This window comes from Megascapheus bottae, chromosome 35 (genome assembly GCF_031878675.1).
Source record: "Megascapheus bottae isolate mThoBot1 chromosome 35, mThoBot2.hap1, whole genome shotgun sequence".
NCBI classification, from domain to species: domain Eukaryota; kingdom Metazoa; phylum Chordata; class Mammalia; order Rodentia; family Geomyidae; genus Megascapheus; species Megascapheus bottae.
In genome coordinates, this window is record NC_143543.1 from 331,456 (window position 1) to 354,917 (window position 23,462).

The window sequence follows — 23,462 nt, forward strand, 5'->3', positions numbered from 1 at the left end:
GAATCGAACCCAGGGCTTCGTGCATGCGAGGCAAGCACTCTACCACTAGGCCATGCTCCTGGCCCACTGTTTATGTTTAATGCAAACTATATGCCACATTTAACATAAAGCTGCTGTATATCACCCCCCTCCCCAAAATCCAGATTCACCGCTGGATGAGCAGGTGTGGTAACAGAACTGGCATGCAGTAGCACACATTCACTGGCTTTGGTGCATGTGCACCCTGCTTCCCCGTCCACCTACTTCTGGTTAGACATCCTCTACATTGGTGTGTCCTGTCTGGCCTCAGACCCACGTAAGTGGTTCTATCCGGCCTGGTCTGTGCATTTCAAACCACAGGAGACTAGTTTTCAATGTTCATAGTGAATAAATAAAACTATGTAAAAACACCATTCTTTTCTGTGACACTGGCTGGCTGGCCCTGATTTCTGCAACATCACGTTATTATCATCAAGTAAGTGACAATAATTAGCACCCCTCCTTTTAACTGACCAATCAGCACTGGACTTCCACAACTTTTCACTCTAGAAAACCCAAACAGAAGCACTCAAATCGAGGCTTCCTCTTGTTATGTGATGGGAGAGGGGTGCAGCTCACCGCTGCACGTCCTGTTGTCGGGGTTCAGGGAGTAGTGGGCGGGGCACCCACAGACGAACCCCCCCACGGGCACGGCCAAGCAGAGGTGGGAGCAGTGCCCGTTGCTGGAGGCGCACTCGTTCCAGCCGGCCTGCCGGGAGGAGTGGAAGACGAGGATGTCCATCACGTAGTCCAGGTGGCCCTGGATGACCGTGCGGTTCTGGCCACTGGTCTTGTTGGCACGCTCGATGCTGCGCCGGCTCCAGTCCGTCCAGTAGATGTAGTCTTGGTACTGAGTTAAGCCAAAAGGGTGAGGCAAGTCATCTGCGATCACTTCCCGGTTGAGCCCTGTTTTCAAAAGTCAGCAGACAGAGGAGAGGCAGGGGAGTGAATGTGAAGACACAGCGTCTCAACAGAAAGCGCTACGTCTGCAGCTGATTTAAAACACAGCAGATCGTTTAAAAACAATTCTAATACCAAGACCGGTCCTAGGAAACTATCCCTGGACTGCCCATCAGGCACGGCTGCCGCCACTGCCGCTGCTGCTTTCAACGCCAGGGGCTGGGGCTTTATGACCACCTCCCACAAAGATAACTATCTAGCGACTACAGAACCAACAACAGGACGAGGTTTTCTTTCCAGGAAGTAGACATGGCTGCGGTTAGCAGTAGCCAGCTTCTACGGCTGCTCTTGGAATCTTTCCTCGGCATAGAGAGCATGCGCTGGGAGCACTGCAGCAGAGCTTACCAAGCATATTTGAAGACTCTATTAAGTTGGTGTCCAAGTCCGTCCAGTAGAGCCGTCGCTTGGCGTAATCGATGGTCAGGCCATTTGCCCGCCCCACGTTAGGAACCAAGGTGGTTCGTTCACCTCCATCCATGGCGGCTCTGTCTATCTTAGGCTTCCCACCCCATTCAGTCCAGTACATAAATCTGAGGGAAGAAGCCATGGAAACATTCAGTGAGCGGCCCATTTTGATGGGCCTACACTCGTGCAGAATTAACTGAAAATACATTTGGCCACTCAAGCAAATGGGGAAAACAAGATCAGGCTGTCACTTCCAACGAACTCAATTTTCTCATCTCAAAAGCAGATATGGGTCTCAGCCTTTCCAATGAACTTGTTCCATTCAGATCCAGGGAATGAACACAAACCAATGGTTTCTTCAGTGTGCACCAGCATTTATGAAACTTATTCAACAGCAAAGGATCAAGTCCTGGTCTGCAAATTTGAACAGTACTTAAATATGGAAAATACTGGACTTACTTTGAACTTGTGTCATCAAAACATGCTTGCCAGCAATTCCACTACTTGGCATTTACCTAATCGTCCAGAAAGATGCCCCTCAGTTGATGAGTGGATTAACAAGATGTGGTATTTATACACCATGGAATTCTATGCTGCTGTCAGAAAGAACGACATCGCCCCATTTGTAAGGAAATGGAAAGACTTAGAAAAAATCATATTAAGTCACGTAAGCCAGACTCAAAGAACATAGGCTCAATGGTTTCCCTCATTTGTCATAATCAGTAGAAACCTTGGGCTCTCCTAGCAGAGATTTACAATAGAACAAAACTTAAGATACATAAGGCCATACAGTATGACCCTAAATGAAAGGACCTCCAGGATATAGAAACAAAAGCCATTTAACGAGTGACTGTTGTCCTTAATGTACTATGTTGTCCCTCATCTCTTTTGCTGTCCCTTGGTTATCTCATATTGTTACAGTATTTCACCTTGTTGTCTGATATATTGTAATATGCATATTTGGTTATTTGAAATTGGATAGGGAAGGGGGAGCACAAGATGAGGGGTAGGGTGGGGGAGGGAAATGGGGACCAAGACATGAGAAAGGGAATCAATGTACGTGAAGTAATGCACTTTCTATCTGGTGAATACAGTGTAACCCTTCTATTAATTACAATAAAAATATATGGGGGGAAAAACCAAACATGCTACACGAGCAAACCCAAATGAAAAGCAGCAATGTCCTTAGGCTGATGTCTAAAGCACAGCCCAAGCAGTCCTCGGGAATGTACTGCACCAGTGGGGGGGGGCCTGCAGTGGTGACAGAGCACACAGGGACACACCGCAATGGCAAGAGGGGCGCATGGGGGCATAACACAGCAGGAAGAGGGCTGCACGGGCATGCACTGCACCCAGGCTCCCTGCTAGGTCAGCAGGGCCATGGCCCCACTAACAGGACCCCGGGAGATGAGTCATGGAGGCCCCATGCCCTGCATTGCAGAAATGGGGAAGCAGAAGCACTAGGGAAACGTGAAGGACTCGTCTCATGTTTCTAAACCAGTTCCGTGACTTGAACCCAGTCCTCGAGCCAAGTGCCTTTCAATTCAACTAGTTTTGGAGACACTGCACATGGCTCAGGGAAAGCACTCCTATGCGCCAGCTCTCTCCCAAAACACCATGGACAAACATGCACTTCACACTGAACACGAAGGGCTGGCTCAGCTACGTATGAACATGCTTTCCTGAAAATGGAAGGCATCCCAGGCTTTGCTTACACTGCACTTGTCAGCTGACAAGCATGTGCACACAAGAGCAAAGAGAACAACTGTGAGAGAAGTTCCACACTCGCCAGCAACAACTTACACTAGAGTCTTAATGAGAACGAAGGGCTTCTAAACTTATCTAACGTATACTGGAGCCCTCGGTAAGAACTCTGGACTTCCACTAATGCTCAGAGCAGGGACCTCACCTCACCACAGTGTCAAAGCAGAGAAGCTGTCTTTGATAAGACCGGTCAATAGCTAATCATGGGGTCACCGTGGTGACTCCGTGGAGCCACTTCCGAGACAGAGGTGGCAGTGCTGCTATGTTCACAGGGCTGACTTCTTCTATAAAAGTGCTTTCCTTCATTGCTCAGATGTCTCCCTGCTATCTGAAATATGCTGATTTCTCTAAGGACCACCCAATCTTGAAAAACAAGGGCTGCTGTAAATAACTCAGCTTGCCTTTTGTGCCACGGCGATAAACCTAACCATCCAGCTAGTTTCATGTATCAGTGCAGGCTCTTGGGCTCTTCCTATACCCACCTGTAATTCGGTATAACTTATCAACTTGACCCAGGTAAAGGCCAAACTCAGTAGCAACTAATAAATTTGGGAGAAAAAAAGTCTAGTAATATACGTCTATAAAACCTCTTTAAGGGGCCAGGAGCGTGGCCTGGTGGTAGAGTACTTGCCTAGCATGCACAAAAACCGGGATTCCATTCAGCAGTACCACATACACGGAAAAAAAGCTGGAAGTGGCACTGTGGCTCAAGTGGCAGAGCGCTAGCCTTGAGAAAGCCCAAGGCCAGTGCCCAGACCTTGAGTTCAAGCCCCAGGACTCACAAAACAAACAAACAAAAAACTACTGTTTGGCTTCTTTGTTTCTGGGATTTTCCACATATGCTTTCTGGATGCTAGTACTGACACTGTGGGAAAGTCTGCTGCTGTTTCTGAGCAGTCACTGTTTCTGTGGGTTTACTGAAGCAGTTTGGAACATGGCCTGCCTAGGGTGGGTAGCAAGCGAGTTCAGGATGAGGAGACTTAAAAACTCTGCTTGCAGGGCCAGGAGCGTGGCCTAGTGGTAGAGTGTTTGCCTAGCATGCACAAAGACCCGGGTTCGATTCCTCGGTACCACATACATAGAAACAAGCCGGAAGTGGTACTGAGGCTCACGTGGTAGAGCTCTAGCCTTGAGAAAGTTCAAGGGCAGTGCTCAGGCCCTGAGCTCAAGTCTAGGAGTGGCAAAAAAACAAAAACAACCACACACACACACACACACACACACACAAAACCTGCTTGTTCAGAACACACAAAGAAAGCCACCCACCCTTCCGCAGGGTCCAAGGCCAGAGCTCTGGGGCTGTCCAGGTCTTTCCACACCAGAACTTGTCGGTGCTGCCCGTCCAACTTGGACACCTCGATTCGATTGGTCCCCGTGTCTGCCCAGTACAAGTTCTTCCCGAGCCAGTCCACTGCCATGCCCTCTGGATAGTCAAGGCCAAACTCCACCACATGCTCCAGTGCGCTGCCATTCATAAAGGCCCTGCTGATGGTCTGCAGAAGCACAGAACACAGAAAGAAGGCCTAGCTGGTTAGTGCTGGGAGAAGCACTAAGAGGCAAACTTCACACAGGAACACAATCCAGACACCAAGTTTTCAAGGACAGAAGAAAACTGGTATTAATCTCTAATAGGTGCAGTGGTGAGTTCACTGCCACTTTGAAGAGGAATACTGGAACTGATGGGGAATCAAACTGTGTCCACCGAGTGGGAGGTGTGGTGGTGGCATACCACTTTAGTCCCCTCAACTCCAGTGGTTCACACCTAATCCAGCCTCACCCGGGGCAGAAGTGAAGGGGATCACATCTGAGGACAGGCTAGGCTAAAGTGTGAGACCCAACGGGAAAAACAAACCACAAGCAACATCACTAGGGTGTGGCTCCAGTGTGAGAGCTCTTGTGAGTGGGAGGCCCCAAGTTCAGCTGCCAGGATGGGCACTCCACTCTCTATTCCAGCATACATCTCAACATGGATTCCAGAGAGAAGAAAACAGGAGGCTTTAACTCATAAGTGGGGGTCCCATCAAGAGTCGTGTGTCTTTAAGACATTTATCTGATTTTAAAAAAAGCCTGGGTCTGGGTGGCTCACATGTGTCATACTAGCTACTCAGGAGGCTGAGATCTGAGGATCAGGATTCAAAGCCAGACTGGGCACTAAAAAGTCTGTGACTCTTATCTCCAACCAACCACCAGAGAAATGGAAGTGTCACTGTGGCTCAAGGGGTAGGGCAGTAGCATTGAGCTGAAGAGCTCAGGGATAATGCCCAAGTCCAGAGTTCAAGTCCCACAACCGACTCCCCCTTCTTCCTCCCCCAAAAAAATGTCATTCGAGCTGGGCTCAGGTGGCTCACATCTGTCATCCTAGCTACTGGGGAGGCTGAGATCTGAGGACCCAACTTCAACGCCAGGCCAGGCAGGAAAGTCTGAGATTCTTATCTCCAATTAACCAGCAAGAAGCCAGAACAGGTGGTAAAGTGCCAGCCCTAAGTGATAATGCCAAGGAAGTACACAAGGCCCTGAGTTCAAGCCCCAGTGCTGGCACTGCCACATGCCTGTGCCTATGCATACACACACAAGCTCTCCCTTTTAATTCCTAAGGTCAATACTTAAAAATCCCTTTGCTTGCCTTGAGTGATATGTCAGTCCAATAAATCCGGTTGTCGGTCACATCAAAGTCCAAAGCAGAGGCTTCCTTGACACCAGTGAGTGGGATGGCCACATTGTTGTTGTTTGTTTCCAAAGAAATCCGTCTGATGTCTGCTCTCCTCGAGAACAGAAGAAAGGCCTCTGGGACAATGCAGGTCTTCATGTCACCGATGAGTTCAAAGCCAATAGGGCAGGCACAGCGAGGGCCCTGAGGTCTATAGAGGCAGAGATGGCTACACCCTCCGTTTTCCTCAGCACAGGGGTTGGAACCTAAAAGATACATCAGTTATAAAACAGAACAGTCTCACGGACATAGCATAATCCACTTTTAAGTCAATACACACGCTTGAACAAGACCCCCGTACAACTAAAGATAATAATCAAGAAAGTTAAAAAAAAAAAATCAGCATAGACTGGCATTGGTGGCTCACGCCTGACATCCCAGCTACTCAGAAGGTTGAGATCTGAGGATCGCGGTTCAAAGCTAGCCTGGGCAGGAAATTCCATGAGACTCTTACCCCCAAAGAACCACCAGAAAATTGGAAATGGCGTTGTAGCTCAAGCTGAAGAGCTTAGGGACGATGCCCAGCCCAGAGTTCAAGTCCCAAGAACTACAACAAGAAAAGTCAGTACACATCTGGTTCACAATGAGTCCTACTGCTCCAATCTAGAGTTTCAATTCTAACAAACACCAAGACTGACAGGAGTGAATAGGGCAAAACACCTTCCTTGTATAATAAGATGTATTACTTACCTGACAGGATGGGGGAGGAGGGGAGGCCTGTACAGCACAAATTGTTCAGACAGAACTATGACCATGGAGATAAAAGGCAGACTCTGGTGGCTCACGCCACTTAGGCAGCTGAGATCTGAAGAACTTGGTTCAAAGCCAGGCCAGGCAAAAAAAAGTCCATGAGACTCTTGTTTTCAATGAACTACCACAAAGAGAAGGAGGGACTACAGACTTCTATACTGGACTGGGAGCATAGCCTAATGGTAGAGTGCTCGCCTAGCATGCACAAAGCTGGGGTTCGACGACTGCTTGGTACCACATACACAGGAAAAAGCTGGAAATGGTACTATGGCTCAAATGGCAGAGCGCTAGCCTTGAGCAAAAAGTGTCCAAAGGACAGAGCCCAGGCTCTGAGTTCAAGCCCTAGGACTGGCCAAAAAAACCCATTTCTATACCGCTTCAAACCTCAACAATTTCACTGGTTTCCCTTCTTTCCAGTTCCCATTTTGAATAGGTTTTGAAATGACTTACCAATGACCCGGTGGACACTTGTGGCCTTTAGCCCCATTAAGTCAGGCAGCTGGTCTATGATGGTCTCGCGCTCTGCACTCCGCTTGTGCACTCTCTCGATGCTTCGCCTCTGCCAGTCTGTCCAGTACACATAGTCGCCCAGCAGGGAGAACCCAAATATGTGAGGGATTTTGTCCTCCACCAGTACCCGTCTGCCAGTGCCGTCTGTGTTCATAACCTTCAAGAGGGAAAGCGAGGGAAGCACGGACTTAGCTTCCCATGTGTTTAAACACAAGTCCCAGTCCACTCAGAATGGTGTCACTGAGAATGGTCTCAACCACCCAAGACAGGCTTACACCGCACGTCTTCTCCTCTAATCTCTCACAATTCAAAGAATCCTGACAAATCTGTTAATTGACCATGTCAGAGTTCAAAATCTCATCACCTTAAGTTTGCAAACCTTTTTTAAAAATAGAACATATTAACAAAAACTTTACCATATATATTGTTTTCCAACCTGTTTGGTTTTATCCTGGGAGTTTTATTTCTGCCTATTTACACCTAAGAAAACACTTTCCCACAAACTCACACACCTCATAAACCACTGATTTTTTTTTTAAGGACTTTTCCCACTTAGCAGCCTTTTTATTTTTGTTCTCATTAAAGCAGTTATCATTACCCTCTCCTCCCAACCTCCCTCCCCCCGAAAAAAACCCCTATGAGATAAAAGAGATCTCAAGGCCAGCTTTGTCTACATAGCAAGTTCTAGGCCAACCTGTGACACATAGTGAAACTGTCTCAAATGATAATTGGGGGGAAGGGGGGCCAGAGTCAGGAGCCAGGGGCTCTCACCTGTAATCCTAGCTACTCAAGAGGCTGAGGTCTGAGAATTACCACCTAAAACCAGCCCTGGAAGGAAAGTCTGTGAGACTCGTAGCTCTAATGGACCACTAGAAAACTGCAAGTAGCATTGTGATTTAAAGTGGTAGAGTACTTCCCTCGAATGAAAGAGCTCAGGCCCTGAGTTCAAGCCCCAGGACTGACGACAGACAGACAGACAGACAGACAGACGGACAGACAGACAGACAGACAGACGGGGGAGAGCAGAGAGAGAGAGAGAGAGAGACAGAGAGACAGAGAAAAAGAGAGGAGGAAAGAAAACAGAGGACTCAATAAATCAATTCTCTGACGTTATTATCCTAAGTTCAACAAGTAACCATTTCAGATCAGTTACTTGCTTTGTAAAAACCTAGTATCTGGGGCCAAGAGTTTGGCCTAGTGGTAGAGTGCTTGCCTAACATACACAAAGACCCAGGTTCGATTCCTGGGTACAGAAAAGGCCAGAAATGGTGCTGTGGCTCAAGTAGTAGAGCACTAGCCTTGAGAAAGCCCAAGGACAGTGCTCAGGCCCTGAGTTCAAGCCCAGGACTGCCCCCTCACCCCCCAAAAAAACAAAACCTTCTAGTGTTTAAAAGTTTTCCCGTCTGTACATTCTGAATCTAGAACAAGTGAAAAAATACAGGCAATTCCAAATATTACCCTTATGCTTTAAGAGATAAACTGACGTGTTAATTACATCTGGCAACTCTTAAGAGAGCTTCATTATATTACCCCAGAGTGGTTTAATTAAACTGAAATTAAGCTTCTATCATTTCTAAAGTCTCACTTGAAATCTGAACTAGAGTCTCCAGTGGTTTCAGCTGTTCCAACCACACTGTGGCACTGGTTTATTATTCAGAAGTATTACCAGATACTGTAAACCCCACTACAAATGTGGGCCAAAGTGGAAGCAGACACAGGCTAGCCAGGCCCTCTCTGCAGGAAGGTCAGGTGGTGGCATCCTTGTACAGACAGCACATCCAGGATGGGAGCAGTTCCACCAGCTCATTAACTGCCAAGACAGGATAACCCATGAAACCTTGGAATGCAGCCAGTCTACTACCCAACCTCACTTGACAAGACACGCTCGAGGCACCAAGGGCAGCAGACAGCCCAGCACCAAGCATGCAGTGAGCTGGGGTAGTGACGCCACACCACTCCAGAAGGTGCATTTAAATCTTCCCTAAAAGTTGGTCACTGTAATCCTAGCAATAGGCAGACAGATGTTTGCATGTGCCCATAAGTACGTGCACATCTATGTGCATAAAAATGCACAGGAGCAGAGTAAGCAAGGTAGCATTCGAGAGGGTGAAGGCAGGAAAGTCACCTGAACTGAAAGGTATGAAGTCAGGTATGGCGGCCCACGCCTGCAGCCCCAGCTACTCCAGACGCTGAGAGCTGAGGATCATGGTTCTCCCAGGCAAAAAGTCCATGAGACACATCTCCAATTCACCACCACCAAGGGCTGGAAGCAGAGTTGTGGATCAAGTGGAACAGCATTACCCTGAACACGAAAGCTCGGGGACAGCACTGAGGCCCTGAGTTCAAGCCCCAGGACTGGTGCACACACACCACTCTGGACAAACAGCATTTCAGTCCTGCTAAAGCCCAAGGGGAAGCAGAAAACAGTCCCATGCTCTGCAGGTGTCCTGTTACGCTAACAACTTTGTGACTCAGTTCAAGGCAAGCTAGCTCTGAGGACTCAAGAGGTTTTCATGGTGAAAAGCACACCAAGTATATTTACACTAAGTAACTTGATAATAAAGTTACTGCTCAGAATAAACTTTACAATGATTACCCTCATTTGCAGACTCCCCAGACCAAGTCTTTCTAAAGCCAGAGTGATACAATTAGCACTGGCTTCTAGACAAAGCCCAGGTAACCGCTGCCATCTGCTCCAGGAGACACTCACAGCAGGGAGGCCCCACAAACCCAACAACATCCAGTCTATCTGGACCCCAAGTAGGAATAAAATAATGGGAACATCTAAGTATCAAAAAGAAGGCTGCTATGTTAATGAACACACCTTACGCCCCAGACTACATTTTTAAAAAATAATCCTCATTAAAAAGAACCAAGGCTCTCTGGAGAAATAACTAAGCACAACACAAGATGAGGCTGGAATGCACTGCTGTCCAAAAAGTGCTTTTACAATGACAGAGGTTTAAAATAGAATTACCGGAAGTGGCACCGTGACTCAGGTGGTAGAGCACCGTCCTTGAGCTGAAGAGCTCAAGAGACAACACCCCAGGCACAGAGTTCAAGCCCCACGACCAAACAAACGAGCGAGAGAGAGAGAGAGAGAGAGAGAGAGAGAGAGAGAGAGAGAGAGAGAGAGAAGGAGGGAGGGAGGGAGGGAGGGAGGGAGAAGGAGGGAGAGGGAGGGAGAGGGAGGGAGAGAGAAGGAGGGAGAGGGAGGGAGAGGGAGGGAGGGAGAGAGAGAGGGAGGGAGGGAGAGAGAGAGGGAGAGAGAGAGAGGGAGGGAGGGAGGGAGAGAGGGAGGGGGAGGGGGAGGGGGGAGAGAGGAAGCAGGCAAGCAAGATGACTAAGCTTCAAGCCCCATGACTGACAGGGATAAAAAAGTGTAATTCCATGACTGACAGTCCCTATCCAAAAGAACTGAAAACCGGATCCTAAAACGATACTTGCATGTTTGTGGTTGCACAGTCCACAAGAGCCAGTGAGAAGCCACAGATGAATAGATTAAACAAAATGCGATGCATGTATGCACAGTGAACTATTACTCTACTTGAATCTTTTTTTGGCCAGTCCTGGGTTTGAGCTCAGAGCCTGAACACTGTCCTTGGCCTTTCTCAAGGCTAGAGCTCTACCACTGGAGCCTCAGCTCCACGTCCAGCTTTTTCTATGTATGTGGTACCAAGGAATTGAACCTGGGTCTTGGTGCATGCTAGGCAAGCACTCCACCACTAGGCCAAACAAATGCCCCATGACAAATATCAGATTGACAAACTAAAAGAAATAGCAAGATGACAATGCTTACACTATGTAAGTTTTACTACAATGCCAAGCAAGTCGTGTGAAAAGGGCACTGAGGCCACGCTGAGGGGCTGCACACGCCGTGCCACAAGGAAACAATCGCGAGGAACAGACCCTAGCCGTGGACACCCTGAGTGCACAACACCGAGTGACCTGTGAGGAGCCAGCACTTCCTCCCAGAGACCTGAGGAGAAAGGCAGCCAGCCCAGAGCTAACGCGAAGGCAAGACACTGCAGGGGAGGGGACACTGAAGAAAAACGGGCCCAGAATGTGGCTCAAGGGGAAAAGGACCTTGAGCCTGTCTGTGGTCCATCTCCAGTATGACATAAAAACCGACGCTCAGGAATATAAAGCCCCAAATTCCAGGACCAAAAAGTAAAAACAAACAAAAAAAGGTCCGAGGGCAAGTTCAAGCCTGGTTACCAGCGTGCTTTCCAAGCACCAACCTGCATCAGATATGCTCATTCAACAGGCAGAAGTACCCAGGCTCCTTCCGGGGAGGAAGCCCTCGAGCGAGGCGCAGGGGTGGCTGTGGCCATTCAGGAGAGGTCAGCACACCTATCATTAGACTCCTGAAACTCGCTGTGCGAGGCAGGCAAGTGGATAAGGAGACGGCAGCACATGACTGGACCCCCCCCGCCACGTGGGCAGCTGTGGGTATAGCAGCTTTGTCAGGAAACGCTGTTGGGACCAACAGCATACAACTCAATGAACATAGCTCCAAATCCAGGTCAGATAGCATTAACCAGTCGTTCCCCCATGGTGGAATCTCGTGAGATATGAGGAAATGCGTGTGTAAAGCATGGCACAGCCATGGAAACAATCCCTGAAGGGTTCTCAGACAAGACATATACGCAGTTTTAAGAAACTCTAGATATTATGTAAACTGGCAAAGACTCAAAAGGAAGTACTTGCTGATACTTGCCATATAAGCAGGAGAGCTTTATCTCAACAATAGGTAATTATATTATTACAATTTCTTAAGACAGGATTAATCTTAGAAACCAACAGCAGGAAAAAGCACCACAACTAGGTCCTTGTGAGTTTTGACAGACTTTCACAATACACAGATTAAAGATGCCAGGAAAAGAAATTCCTTTAAAAATAAATAATCCTTGGGGGGGAAAAATTTCCTTATTAGGTAGGGTGTTGATAAAATAGAGGAAGTTGTCATCAGAGAAAAACATAGCCCTGCAATTTCAGGCTTAGAATATAAAACAGAACATTCACCAAATGCCAAGTTTTCAGCACACATCCTAGACTAGACAATAATACCCTCTTTATTCAAAATTCCTTGGTTACTAAATGTTAATAGTCTCCCTTTCTGCCACCCCAAAAAAGTTATGCCAGAAAAAAATCCGATCTGACAAAATAACATACAGCTATTGTAGCCTCTAAAGTAAGGAAATTTAACTAAGATTTCAAACAAGTCCAGATACTCTTAGACAGGGCATCTTCTCCTGCCCCTGTCCCATTAACTACCAGGTGTTGTCGCACTGTCCACAGAAGCTCAGGAAGGAAGAGGAAAGGCTTTGAGGAAAATTTAGAGGTGACAGTATCATTTTGTCGATACAATGTTCCCAATCAGTTAAAAGGTGTTAAAGTGGGGCCGGGAGTTTGGCCTAGTGGTAGAGTGCTGGCCTGGCATGCACGAAGCCCTGGGTTCATTCCTTAGTATCACATACACAGTAAAAGCTGGAAGTGGTGCTGTGGCTCAAGTGGCAGAATGCTAGCGAGGAACGCCCAAGGACAGTGCTCAGACCCTGAGTTCAAGTGTTAAAGTACCCTCAAGAAAACACAAGCTAACCAAGCACTGGGGAGGCAGAGGCAATCAAAGGGTGAGTTCAGGACGGCCTGAGCTACCTACCATGTTCAAAAACAAAGCCAGAGCGCGCGCTGATGGCCGTGGCTGTCGTCCCAGCAGCCCAGGAGGGTGAGAGCTGAGGACCGCCGTCTAGAGCCAGCCCTGGCAGGAAAGTCCATGAGGGTTTTGTTTGTTTTTTCCTGTGGGTCCTGGGCTTGAACTCGGCCTGGGCGCTGTCCCCGAGCTCTTCAGCTCAAGGCTACCGCCCTCCCCTTGAGCCAAGCCCCACTTCCCACTTTCTAGAGGTTAACTGGAGAGAAGAGTCTCAGATCCTTTAGTGCCGGGCTGACTGTGAACCTTGATCCTCGGATCTCAGCCTCCCAGGTAGCAAGGATGACAGGTGTGAGCCACCCCCTGGCTGTGAGATTTTTATCTCCAATTAACTAATGAAAAGCTGGAACTGGAGCTTCAGTTAAAGTGATAGAGAACAAAAGCTTAGGGACAGTAGGGCCTGAGCCCTGAGTTTAAGACCCAGGACCCGTGAAAGAAGAGAGGAGGAGGAAGGAGGGAGGGAGGGAGGGGAAAGAGAAAGAGAAGGAGATGAGGATCATCATCCACAAAATCAGGTGCCAGTGGCTTGCACCTACACTGTAAACTTTACTACCTGGGAGACTAAGATCCAGAGGAAAGAAGTTCAAAACCAGCCTGGATAGAAAAGTCCAGCAAAAATAATCAGCAAAAAAGAAACTAGGCTAGAGAGAAGGTTCAAGTAGCAGAACACCAGCCAGGCACGCAAACACAGGAGCCCTAAACAACAGAGCTGAGGTCAGGAGGGGCGGGAACCTGGTGCAGAGGGGTAAACCAGAAGGAGCCTTCATAAAGGCGATGAAATCACCCCAGAGCAATGAGGAGCAGCCTCACAGGTCCCGGCAAGTTCCTGTGAAGCACCACCGACAGGTGAGTGGCCACCATGCGCTGACAGGCAGAGGAAGCGGCACAGCCTCGCACACTCACACTGCTACTGAAGCAGTAGCCAGCGGCACCAATGTCCCACCCCAATTTCCAGAGGTGGGTGATCCATCTATCCCTTCTGTAATTCTATAAAAGCAACCATCAGTTTGGAGACCAGGGTTCCCCGTCCCCTCTGCCGGCCACGTGACTACTGGAGAAAGAGTGAGGAGCAGGAGGAACGTGGTCCCTCGAGGCGAGGGGGGCCCGAGTCAGCCACAGTGAAGGGCACCCGGAGCTGAGCTCTCCCGGGGCTTGCCGCCAATCCAAACGCACCATCCATCAACAGGTGCAGCGTGGTCCTGAGGCGAGCACAGCCCAGGATGGAGACACGACAAGCAATGCCAGAGCCCTTCTCAAGAGAAGGGACAGGAAGGGAGCTTGTCTCAGCTCAGAGCAGCACCACGGGATCAGCTGCTACACAACCAGAGGCTAGCCCAAAAGCCTCTGGGGAAGAGAAGCTTTCTGAGATAACCTATCTCTTCCAGCGTTTTCAATGGTAAGAAAAGGGTGCAGTGGTAAATGCAGTTTCTATAATCACGGCTAGTTTCCATGGAGAGCTAACCGTTTCCTCCTCAAATGATGTGACTGGTGCTGTGGGGCACACACAGGGGCTCAGGGCTGCCTGCGTCCAGGAGGCTGAAGTGAGCCTGGGCGGCACAGCTCAGGAGAGGAGGCAGAGAGGAAGAGGACGGGGGTGGGGGTGCACACGTACGTACGTGTGTGTGTGTGGGTACACACATGGGTGGATGCCTGCACAGGTAGGCGACAGCACCTACTCTCCAAACTTTCCAGACTATTCATGAAAAGAAAAACAACAAAACCATTGAATCCCGACTTAGGAGAGGTCTCCAGAATCTCCAGCAGAGAGAATAAAGCCACCTTTGTGTAGCTCGCTGAAACGAACTGTACCACTAACGGCAAACAAGCGGTCAGAAGAGGACAAAGGACGGCAGTCATGTGCAGAAACCTGGAGGACAGAGGCCTACGGGGCAAGCTGACACGGGAATGAATGCAGCCCACATGCACGGCCCTGGGTCTCAGCCTCACACCACAACCCCAGAACAACCAGCAGGTGTGAGGGCTCCGGCACCTTGGAAAAGGAAAACAGGGTGAGGAAGCAATGACATCACCAGATACAGGTGAATGGCTCGAGGTGACAGAAAAAGCAGCCAGAATGAATACTAACGTTAAAGTATATGGTACTCAAGACAAGCAAACTGCTTAATAAACATTATGTAATAAACCAGGTCTCTGTTTTTGTACCTAACACTGTCACTCCATAAATTGTTACTTCTTTACTTGAACACCTCCTGAATTATTAGTGGTTCTGAATAAATTTCAGAAGTGAAAAACACTCTGCAGGACACAAGGCCGGTGTCTTCTGGTTAGTCTCTCTGATGCCATGCACTGGCTCCTTAGTCTTCTGGGGCACCAGGGCTGGCCCTGCCTGCCTTGGGGCACCTCTGCACCCCTCTGGGAATTAGGTGGCGGCTCCACTTGGAGAGGCCCACCTGAACAGCCAATCTGGAAGGGAGTCCACCACCACTGTCTCGTTAGCACTGCCCCCAGCTGTTCATCAAGCCTCAAACATGGACCTAGACCTAATGTAGAGGAGGGGAACTGGGTGAAACACAAACGGAAAAATGTCACAGGGCAGAATGTGCTGGTAATGGAAACCAGCTGCAAGACAGAGGTGCCATTCTCAGTACTTGGGCCTGGTAGGATACTAAAGGGCTTCTGCACTTCCAAGCTCCCACTCCAGAGGGAAAACCGCTTAATTCACCATTCCCGCTAACGTCCCTGGCATGCCTCAGGATTACCTTTCTAAAATAACAGCTTTTCTGTCCAAATCCCTACCCATTTGATACATGCACAGGCTCTCTGAAGAGCCATTCAAAGCCATTCCTTACATGAGGACTCCAGCAACCCTCAGAGGAAAAACAAGACCATAATTCAGTATGATGTGAGCTATAAAACCTCTAGTACAGCCTGATTCAAGACTGAGAATTTCAAACTTCACACTCGATAGTGAGAGTATGGTCCATTTCCAGAGCACTGCGATAAATACTTACCACTGGCTATTTTCACTATAATTCTATTTGACTGCACAAACTTAATTCTGTCACTTGACAAATATCTTCTGCAAACTTTGGCTGATCTCTCTCCTGTAATACGTAATTCACTTTAAAAATTGCTTGCAGCTGAATGTGGTGGCTCATGTCTGTAATCCCAGCACTCAGAATGCTGAGGCAGAATGGAGAGTTCAAAGCCAGCCACACTAGATCATCTTGCTGTATGTAGCTATTCATATTTAGCATATGCCCCACCAACATCCTTCTAGAAACTTCCTCTAGGAAGTTTTGGCAGTGGCTTTACCCAAAATGAGGAAAATCACTCACATAAATTCTTAAGACCAGAAACAACATTAGTTTCCCACGTAATGTAAGTTAGAAATCCATTTATCACTACGAATGTGAAGGTTGAATAATATTCCTCTAATAAAACACCCAAGACAACTGTTCAGGTAAGAAAATCTGCCACAAATTACTATCTACCCAGAAACCATTGTAAAATTGGTGTTAGCATGAAAAGCGAGTGACAAACCTCAATTTTGTCCGTTTTGGCATCTCCCCAGTATATCGTGCCTTCATCATAATCCAAGGCTAAACCGTTGGGCCAGCCAAGAGAAGTATTAACCAACACTGCTCTGTCAGAACCATCCAGAGCTGCTCGCTCAATTTTCGGGATTTCTCCCCAGTCAGTCCAATACATGTACCTATGGAAGTACACAGATAGTGAGCTAAGAGTAGGGCAACGTCAGCTCCATCCACACACAACATTCCTGTCACTCTTCACAGCCATCGGACAGAGTTCTGAAAGCCAGAGGCACCTACACCATCCAGCTATGTCACAGCGGTACCTGAGCCTGCGGACAATTTTAGTGTTTTCTAGAACTGGCTTTGAAAATGGCTCCCAATAATGAGATTCCATTTTTACTTGTTTATGTTTCTCTCAACAATTTATACTTTTTTCCCATGAACTTCCCCATTCTAAAGTGATGCGTCATCTGTGTACTGGCAGGGATTTTCAGAAAACAAACCAGATTCTCCAAACAGGTCACTCTTCCTGCAGGGCAGCGGGTTCTTGTGGCCCCTGGGGTTTCTGTGCCCTGGGTGAACACCGATTCTAGACAGGCCACTCTGCTCGCTCACCCTCAGGAGAAATGTCACACCAACAGGAACAGGTGATGCCTGAGGAAAACGCCTACTTCCTTCCCCAGCCTGTGGTCAGAGAGGCCACACATACAAAGAAGGCTACAGAAGGAGCAGAGCAGTTTACAAGGCTGGGAATTAGATCTGTTCTCCCCGGTAAGTGTGGAAATGGGTGAAACTAAACCTGGAACAAGGAGAGGAGCTCTAAAAATAATTTTTGAAAAGTTTTGATATTCAGAACAGTCGAGATATGGACTCAATTTAAAAAGAAAAAAAATATTCAAGCCAAAGGACTGCAGGAACCAATCCTTACCTTGGGGTTGTATTTAATTGCTATAGTCTCATGAAAGAGCTGTTTCCTGTAAGCCAACCTAAAGTTCCTTCCTACCACAGAGCAGCTGTGCCCAAGCGCCTACAGAAAACAGAGGGGCCAGGGAGTCACCATCTGCAGCCTTCTTACCCAAGCATGGGATCTAAAACAATGGCCCGGGGTTCCTCTAAATCCTCCGAAATCAAAATCTTCCTCATGGTCCCATTGAGCCTCGTCACTTCTATCCGGTCAGTGCCCGTGTCTGTCCAGTACAGATTTCGTGCCACCCAGTCAACAGCAATGCCATCCGGATGGGCGATCTGAGCAGTGACCACAAACTGACTGCCAGAGCCATCGAGGAAGGCGCGGCGGATGGCCCTCACTTCGTCGTCGGTCCAGTAGACGTGGCCCTCCACGGGGTCGTAGTCGATGGCGATGGCGTGGCGGATGTCCTCCACCTGCAGAACCATGTCTGTAAAATCTGGTGTGTCCAGAGAGATGCGCCTCAGGTCTGTCCTCCGGGCTAAAAGCAATAGTTCCGTTGCACCTACAGTAGAGAAAAATGGGGGGACAGGAAAAACGCAGCTGTTCTAAGTAAGCGAGGAACCGCTTCCGAGTTAGGAGCAACCGAGTGAGAGAGGCCAGCTGTCTCCAGGGTGGGAAATGGAGTGATGTGCAGAGCAGGGGGCCCCTGGGAGACAGCTCTGGACCATCCCAACACCCAGTTCTGCCCACTCTCCACCTCCATCAATAGCTTCCAGAATTAGCGCAGCCAACAGTAATCATTATGGTTTTACACAAGTAGTTCACACATAAAAGCCTAACTACTCAGGAAACTGAGATCTGAGAATCAAGGTCCAAAGCCAGCCTGAGCAGACAAACTGACCCGACTCTTACCTCTAATGAACTAGGAAATAGCGGGAGATGTGGCTGGAGTGGCAGAGCACCCGCCATGAGCAACTGCATGAGGCTCTCTGTTCAAGTCCCACTATAACAATAACTTTAGAGCTAAAAGTATTTAAGAGCTTAAAGCATTAAAGGAGGGGCCAGGGGCATGGCCTCGTAGTAGAGTGCTTGCTTGCCTAGCAAGCACGTAGCCCTGGGTTCAAGTCCTCAGTACCACACACACATACAAAAAGCCAGAAGTGATGCTATGGTTCATGCGGGAGAGTGCAAAACTCAAGGACAATGCTCAGGCCCCAAGTTCAAATAAATTAAAAAAATACATATTAAAAGAGTAAGGAGGGGCCGGGAGTTTGGCCTAGTGGTAGAGTGCTTGCCTAGCATGCACGAAGGCCCGGGTTCGATTCCTCGGTACCACATACATAGAAAAAAGCCAGAAGTGGTGCTGAGGCACAAGTGGTAGAGCTCTAGCCTTGAGAAAGTCCAAGGACAGGGCTCAGCCCTGAGCTCAAGCCCAGGACTGGCAAAAAAAAAAAAGAGTAAGGAGGTAGAGAATACAAATTCTTTGCTCAAGAAGGGTATTTTTAAGGTTGAAAGAAAAAAAATCTATGGCAAGAATCTTTGTGGTTAAAGCCAGGACCAGTGGCTCATCCCTGTAATGCTAGCTACACAGGAGACTAAGATCTGAGGATCTCAGTTCAAAGTTAGCCCGGGCACTAAAGACCGTGAGACTCTTATCTTCAATTCACCTCTAGAAAACAAAGTGGTACTGTGGCCCAGAGTTCAAGCCCCACGACCAAAAAAAAAAAAAAAAAAAGAATCTTTGCGGTTAACAGGAATACTACAAAAACTGGATTTACGGTGATGGTTGCACAACTCTGCAAACGTATTGAAAAAAACTAAGTCACGTCTGTCTGACAAGAAGGAATTTTACAGTGTATAAATTATACTTCAGTAAGCTGTCTTGAATTCTGGGGAATACATGATAGAACTGAGAGTTTTGGCAGCTGTAGAGAAAACATCGGCCTCACAGGAGGGAGAGCGGTCAACGGATCACAGTGCTCAAGAAGATCTGGGGATTCAACCACTGCACACATAAAGCCCTGGGCTCCATTCTTCAGTACCACATACACAGAAAAAGCCAGAAGTGGCACTGTGCTCAAGTGGTAGATTGACAGCCTCGAGAAAGCTGAAAGACAGTACCCAGGCATTGAGTTCAAGTCCCAAGATTGTCTAAAATAAAAAATTAAAACTTTAATTTTTTCATTTTCAATCAAATTTACATAGGAAATTTCTTTAACCCGAGTAAGGATTCCATAAATGCATGATAGAATGAGGATACCATTTGTATTCCCCCACTTTTTTTTGGGGGGTGGGGTGGGGACTAATACTGGTCCTAAGGCTTGAACTCTGGGCACTGTCCCTGAACTGTTTTGTTCAAGGATAACACATTACCACTTGAGCCACAGCTCTACTTCTGGCTTTTTGAAGGTTAACTGGAGTCTCATTACCTTTCCTGCCCAAACTGGCTTCGAACTGCAATCCTCAGATCCCAGCCTCCTGTGTAGAACACTAGCCTTGAGCTCAAAAGATCAAGAACAGTGCCCAGGGCCAGAATTCCAGCTCCAAAACCAGAGCATACAGACATACATATGCATATATGTACACATGTACATATGTACATATGTATATATTCTAACTGTAAGATGCTAATAAAAATAGTATACTGACAACTGAAAGTGGAAGAGAACCTTCTAGCCAGAAAGATGTGTGCAAAAGAAAACACTAGTATTACAGTGGGAACGGGGTGGGGGGGTATGAAGAAGAGTGATGCCTCTCCACAGCAGCTGTCTGGTTCTAATACCACAGAAACGTGACCTCTAGGCTGCAAAAACACAGACCCAGATGGGATGCAGGCCTTGCACAGGAATGACGCCATGCGCATAGGATGACGCCATGCGAGGCAGGCTCACACTGAGCACAGGGAGGAGTCACGGCTGCCCACTTGAGCACAGTGGTCCAGACAATACTATTACTGGCCAAATAAACACCTAAAACTTAACACTGGTTAAACACGAACATTTACATAGCCCCGAGACAAAGCAAGCTCCTATTGCTAAAATAAATTTTCTGTTTTAATGTCAGGCTACACTTCGAAACAGAAAAGCAATGTTACAAAAACCTTTTGTTTAAATTGAAACCAAATTATGGTTTGCCATGGAAACCACCTGACAAGAGTCAGTCAGCCAGCTTCACCTTTGACTGTAAGGATAATTTATCAATGCCAAGCCATAACAAACATCCAGAACACAATCTACCTGACCTGCCTGCCAGCAACTCTCCGGCACACTGAAATAAAGCCTTCTGCTTTTCAAGCTACAGAGAATGGTTTCCTTAGGAGGTTTTGCTGGTCACTGGAAAATACACAGTGATCCTTAGGGAAGAATGGAGATCAACCCTCATTAAGAGGAAAAAGAGAAGACCTGTATATTCTCTTCCTAAACAGAAGTCCCCTAACATGCCCTAATAGCTATGTCTATAAACATCCTCTCCCCTCGGGGAATTAAGAAGAAGCATGCCCTGTCAGCAGGAAAAGAACCTACTCTAAAAGAGTCCAATCCAGATGCCAGTAGCTTCTACCTATACTCCTAGATATTCAGGAGCCCGAGATTAGAGGACCAGGATTCAAAGCATCCCAGACAAGACAGTCCATGAGACTCATCTCCAATGAACCACCAGAAAATCAGAAGTAGCCCTGTGGCTCAAAGTGGCAGAGCATTAGCCTGGAATGAAAACCATTAAGAACAGCACTCACAGGCCCTGAATTAAAGCCCCACAACCAACCAAAAAGGAAAAGAAAAAAAAAAAAAAAAAAAAAGAATCCAATCTGGAATTGTTCCTCCTTTGGAAAGTACTTCTCTGTCATTAAAAGACAATCAAGGAGGGCTGAGAGAGTGGCCTAGGGGTAGGAGTGCTTGCCTAGCATTCATGAAGACCTGGATTCGATTTCTCCATACCATATATATAGAAAAAAACCAGAAGTGGAGCTGTAGCCTTGAGAAAGTCCAAGGACAGGGCTCAGGTCCTGAGTTCAAGGCCCAGGGGTTGGGGGTAGGGGAGAGACCAATCAAGGAGCTAAGCACATGACTCACATCTGTAACTGCAGCTACTCAAGAGGCTGAGATCTGAGGATGGCCACAGTTCAAAGCCTAAGCAGGAAGTGAGAATCTTATCTCCAATTAGCCATTCAAAAAAACTGAAAGTGGAATGGTGGTTCAGGAGCAGAATGCTAGCCTAGAGCACAAAAGCACAAGGACAGCACCCAGACCCTGAGGTTCAAGTGCCAAGAATGGCATTTAAAAAATAAAAAAAAAAAGCCTGTTACTTTACATACTAATTGATAATACAGCATTTAAAAAGATGCCACAGGGCCAGGCACTATGGCTCATGTCTGTAATCCTGAGGACATTCAAACCCAGCCAGGCAGGAAAGTTCATGGAGATCTTCAATGCAGTGATTTACGTGGCAGAGCATTAGCCTTGAGCCCAAGAGGGCAGGGACAGTGTTCAGGTCCTGAGTTCAAGCCCCAGGACCAGCAAAAAAAAAAAAAAGATGCGTGACACACAAGACACTCCTTGTACCATAATCATTTGAGCATGACTGCAATCTGTAGAGCTTGTACTATTATTGAGAAGAAAAGCAATTGCTGTCACAGATTGTTTTCTTCTTGGATAAGGTCAGCTTACCATCTTTGCAGGTCTTCCCGTTCTCTAGGAGTTTGACCCCAGTTGGGCAAGCACACTGATAAAAAGGCTTGAGTGGAGACATCAAACACAAGTGGGAACAACCACCGTTATCAATTCCACATGGATTTGTAGCTGTCAAATGCAAATCACATCAATTACTACCAGGACGGTGGGCAAACGCCCTCACTCCCTGTACACAAAGGTTAACAGCCACAATGTGACCAAAATAAGAAACAAAACATCAGCCACTACATGGCTGCCACCTCATGTTCAACCATCAACCTTGCTAAGAGCCTTTATCTGTCACCAAAGGGAATAAATAAACAAGAAGCAAAGCATAAGAGCCTTGCCCTAAGTTTACAAGTTAAAATTAATAGTAAAACATTTTTTAAAAATGGAAATTAGCCCCTAGGACGAAGGAGAATAGGTTAAAAGAAGAGAAACTAGCAGGACACCAGTGGTCATGCCTGAAATCCTAGCTTGTCATGAGGCTGAGATCTGAGAATCTTGGTTTGAAGTCAGCTGGGGCAGCCAAGTTTGAGATTCTTATCTCCAATTAACTACTAGAAAACCGGAAGTAGAAACAAAAAAAGTTTAGGAATAGTGCTCAGGTCCTGAATTCAAGTCCCATGACCCAAAAAAAAAAAAAAAAAAAGGAAACACTAAATATACAAAAGCCAGCCTGATGGCCTTCTTGTTCTTGCATCACAATGCCTGGAAGGCTGAGCAAGAATTGAGTTTGAGACCAGCCTGGATGACAAAAGTGAGACCTATCTAATAAATAAATAACAAATAAGTAAATAAATGCTAATTAGCAGATTTGTGGAAACACGGGATATGGATATATTCAAATTATAGCATAGAAAATTTCAGCATGAGGGCCGGGAGTTTAGCCTAGTTGTAGAGTGCTTTCCTAGCACGAAGACCTGGGTTCAATTCTTCGGTACATAGAAAAAAAGCCAGAAGTGATAATGAGGCTCAAGTGGTAGAACTCTAGACTTGAAAAAGTCCAAGGACAGTGCTCAGGCCCAGGATTGGCACAAAATCGATCAATCAATGAATCCGCATGAGCTGGAGACCATGAAACGTAAGAAGCAAACAAGCAATATGAAAGATCCGTGCCAACTCTCAAAGGATCCACTATATTATTGTGGGGGGGGGGGGTGCTGAGAATTGACCATGAAAGTTAGGGCGTTTATGAGTAACTACATATTTTCTTTTGTACCAGGGAATAATTTTTAAATGTTTTTATGAGCTTGTGATCATCAGACTCCAGTATTTGATTATGTCTCCCTGAATGGAAAGAACTGGGCTTTGGAACGGAATCTGAAGTCTGTTCAGAAACAGCCAGCCAGTTATTTTCACACAAGTGCCAAACACTTAACCTTCTACTCCTTTTAAACCTTATTTCATTCCTCCCTTATAAGAGATCACTGTTAGCAGACACAGCCCAAGTTACTGTCAAGGGTAACCAAAAATAGAAGCAAAACTGAAAAGGGAGAAGGGGAGGGAGGAGAGGGGAAGAAGGAGGGAAGAGAAGAGGAGAGGAGGGGAAGAGAGGAGGGGG

General features: G+C 47.2%; 1 protein-coding gene across 2 annotated transcripts in view; it reads right to left on the bottom strand.

Moving 5' to 3' along the window:
* The window catches only part of Lrp6 (LDL receptor related protein 6), a 79,662-nt gene that overhangs the window by 34,988 nt on the left and 21,212 nt on the right, over positions 1 to 23,462 (bottom strand). For both annotated transcript variants that reach the window (XM_090324490.1, XM_090324489.1), the window contains exons 5-12: positions 21,896 to 22,027; positions 17,397 to 17,793; positions 16,329 to 16,500; positions 7,055 to 7,271; positions 5,771 to 6,060; positions 4,414 to 4,640; positions 1,324 to 1,508; positions 598 to 924 (exon numbers count right to left, since the gene is read on the bottom strand). In XM_090324490.1, coding sequence (XP_090180616.1) covers positions 598 to 924; positions 1,324 to 1,508; positions 4,414 to 4,640; positions 5,771 to 6,060; positions 7,055 to 7,271; positions 16,329 to 16,500; positions 17,397 to 17,793; positions 21,896 to 22,027 — 1,947 coding nt within the window. The remainder of the gene's footprint in view (positions 1 to 597; positions 925 to 1,323; positions 1,509 to 4,413; positions 4,641 to 5,770; positions 6,061 to 7,054; positions 7,272 to 16,328; positions 16,501 to 17,396; positions 17,794 to 21,895; positions 22,028 to 23,462) is intronic.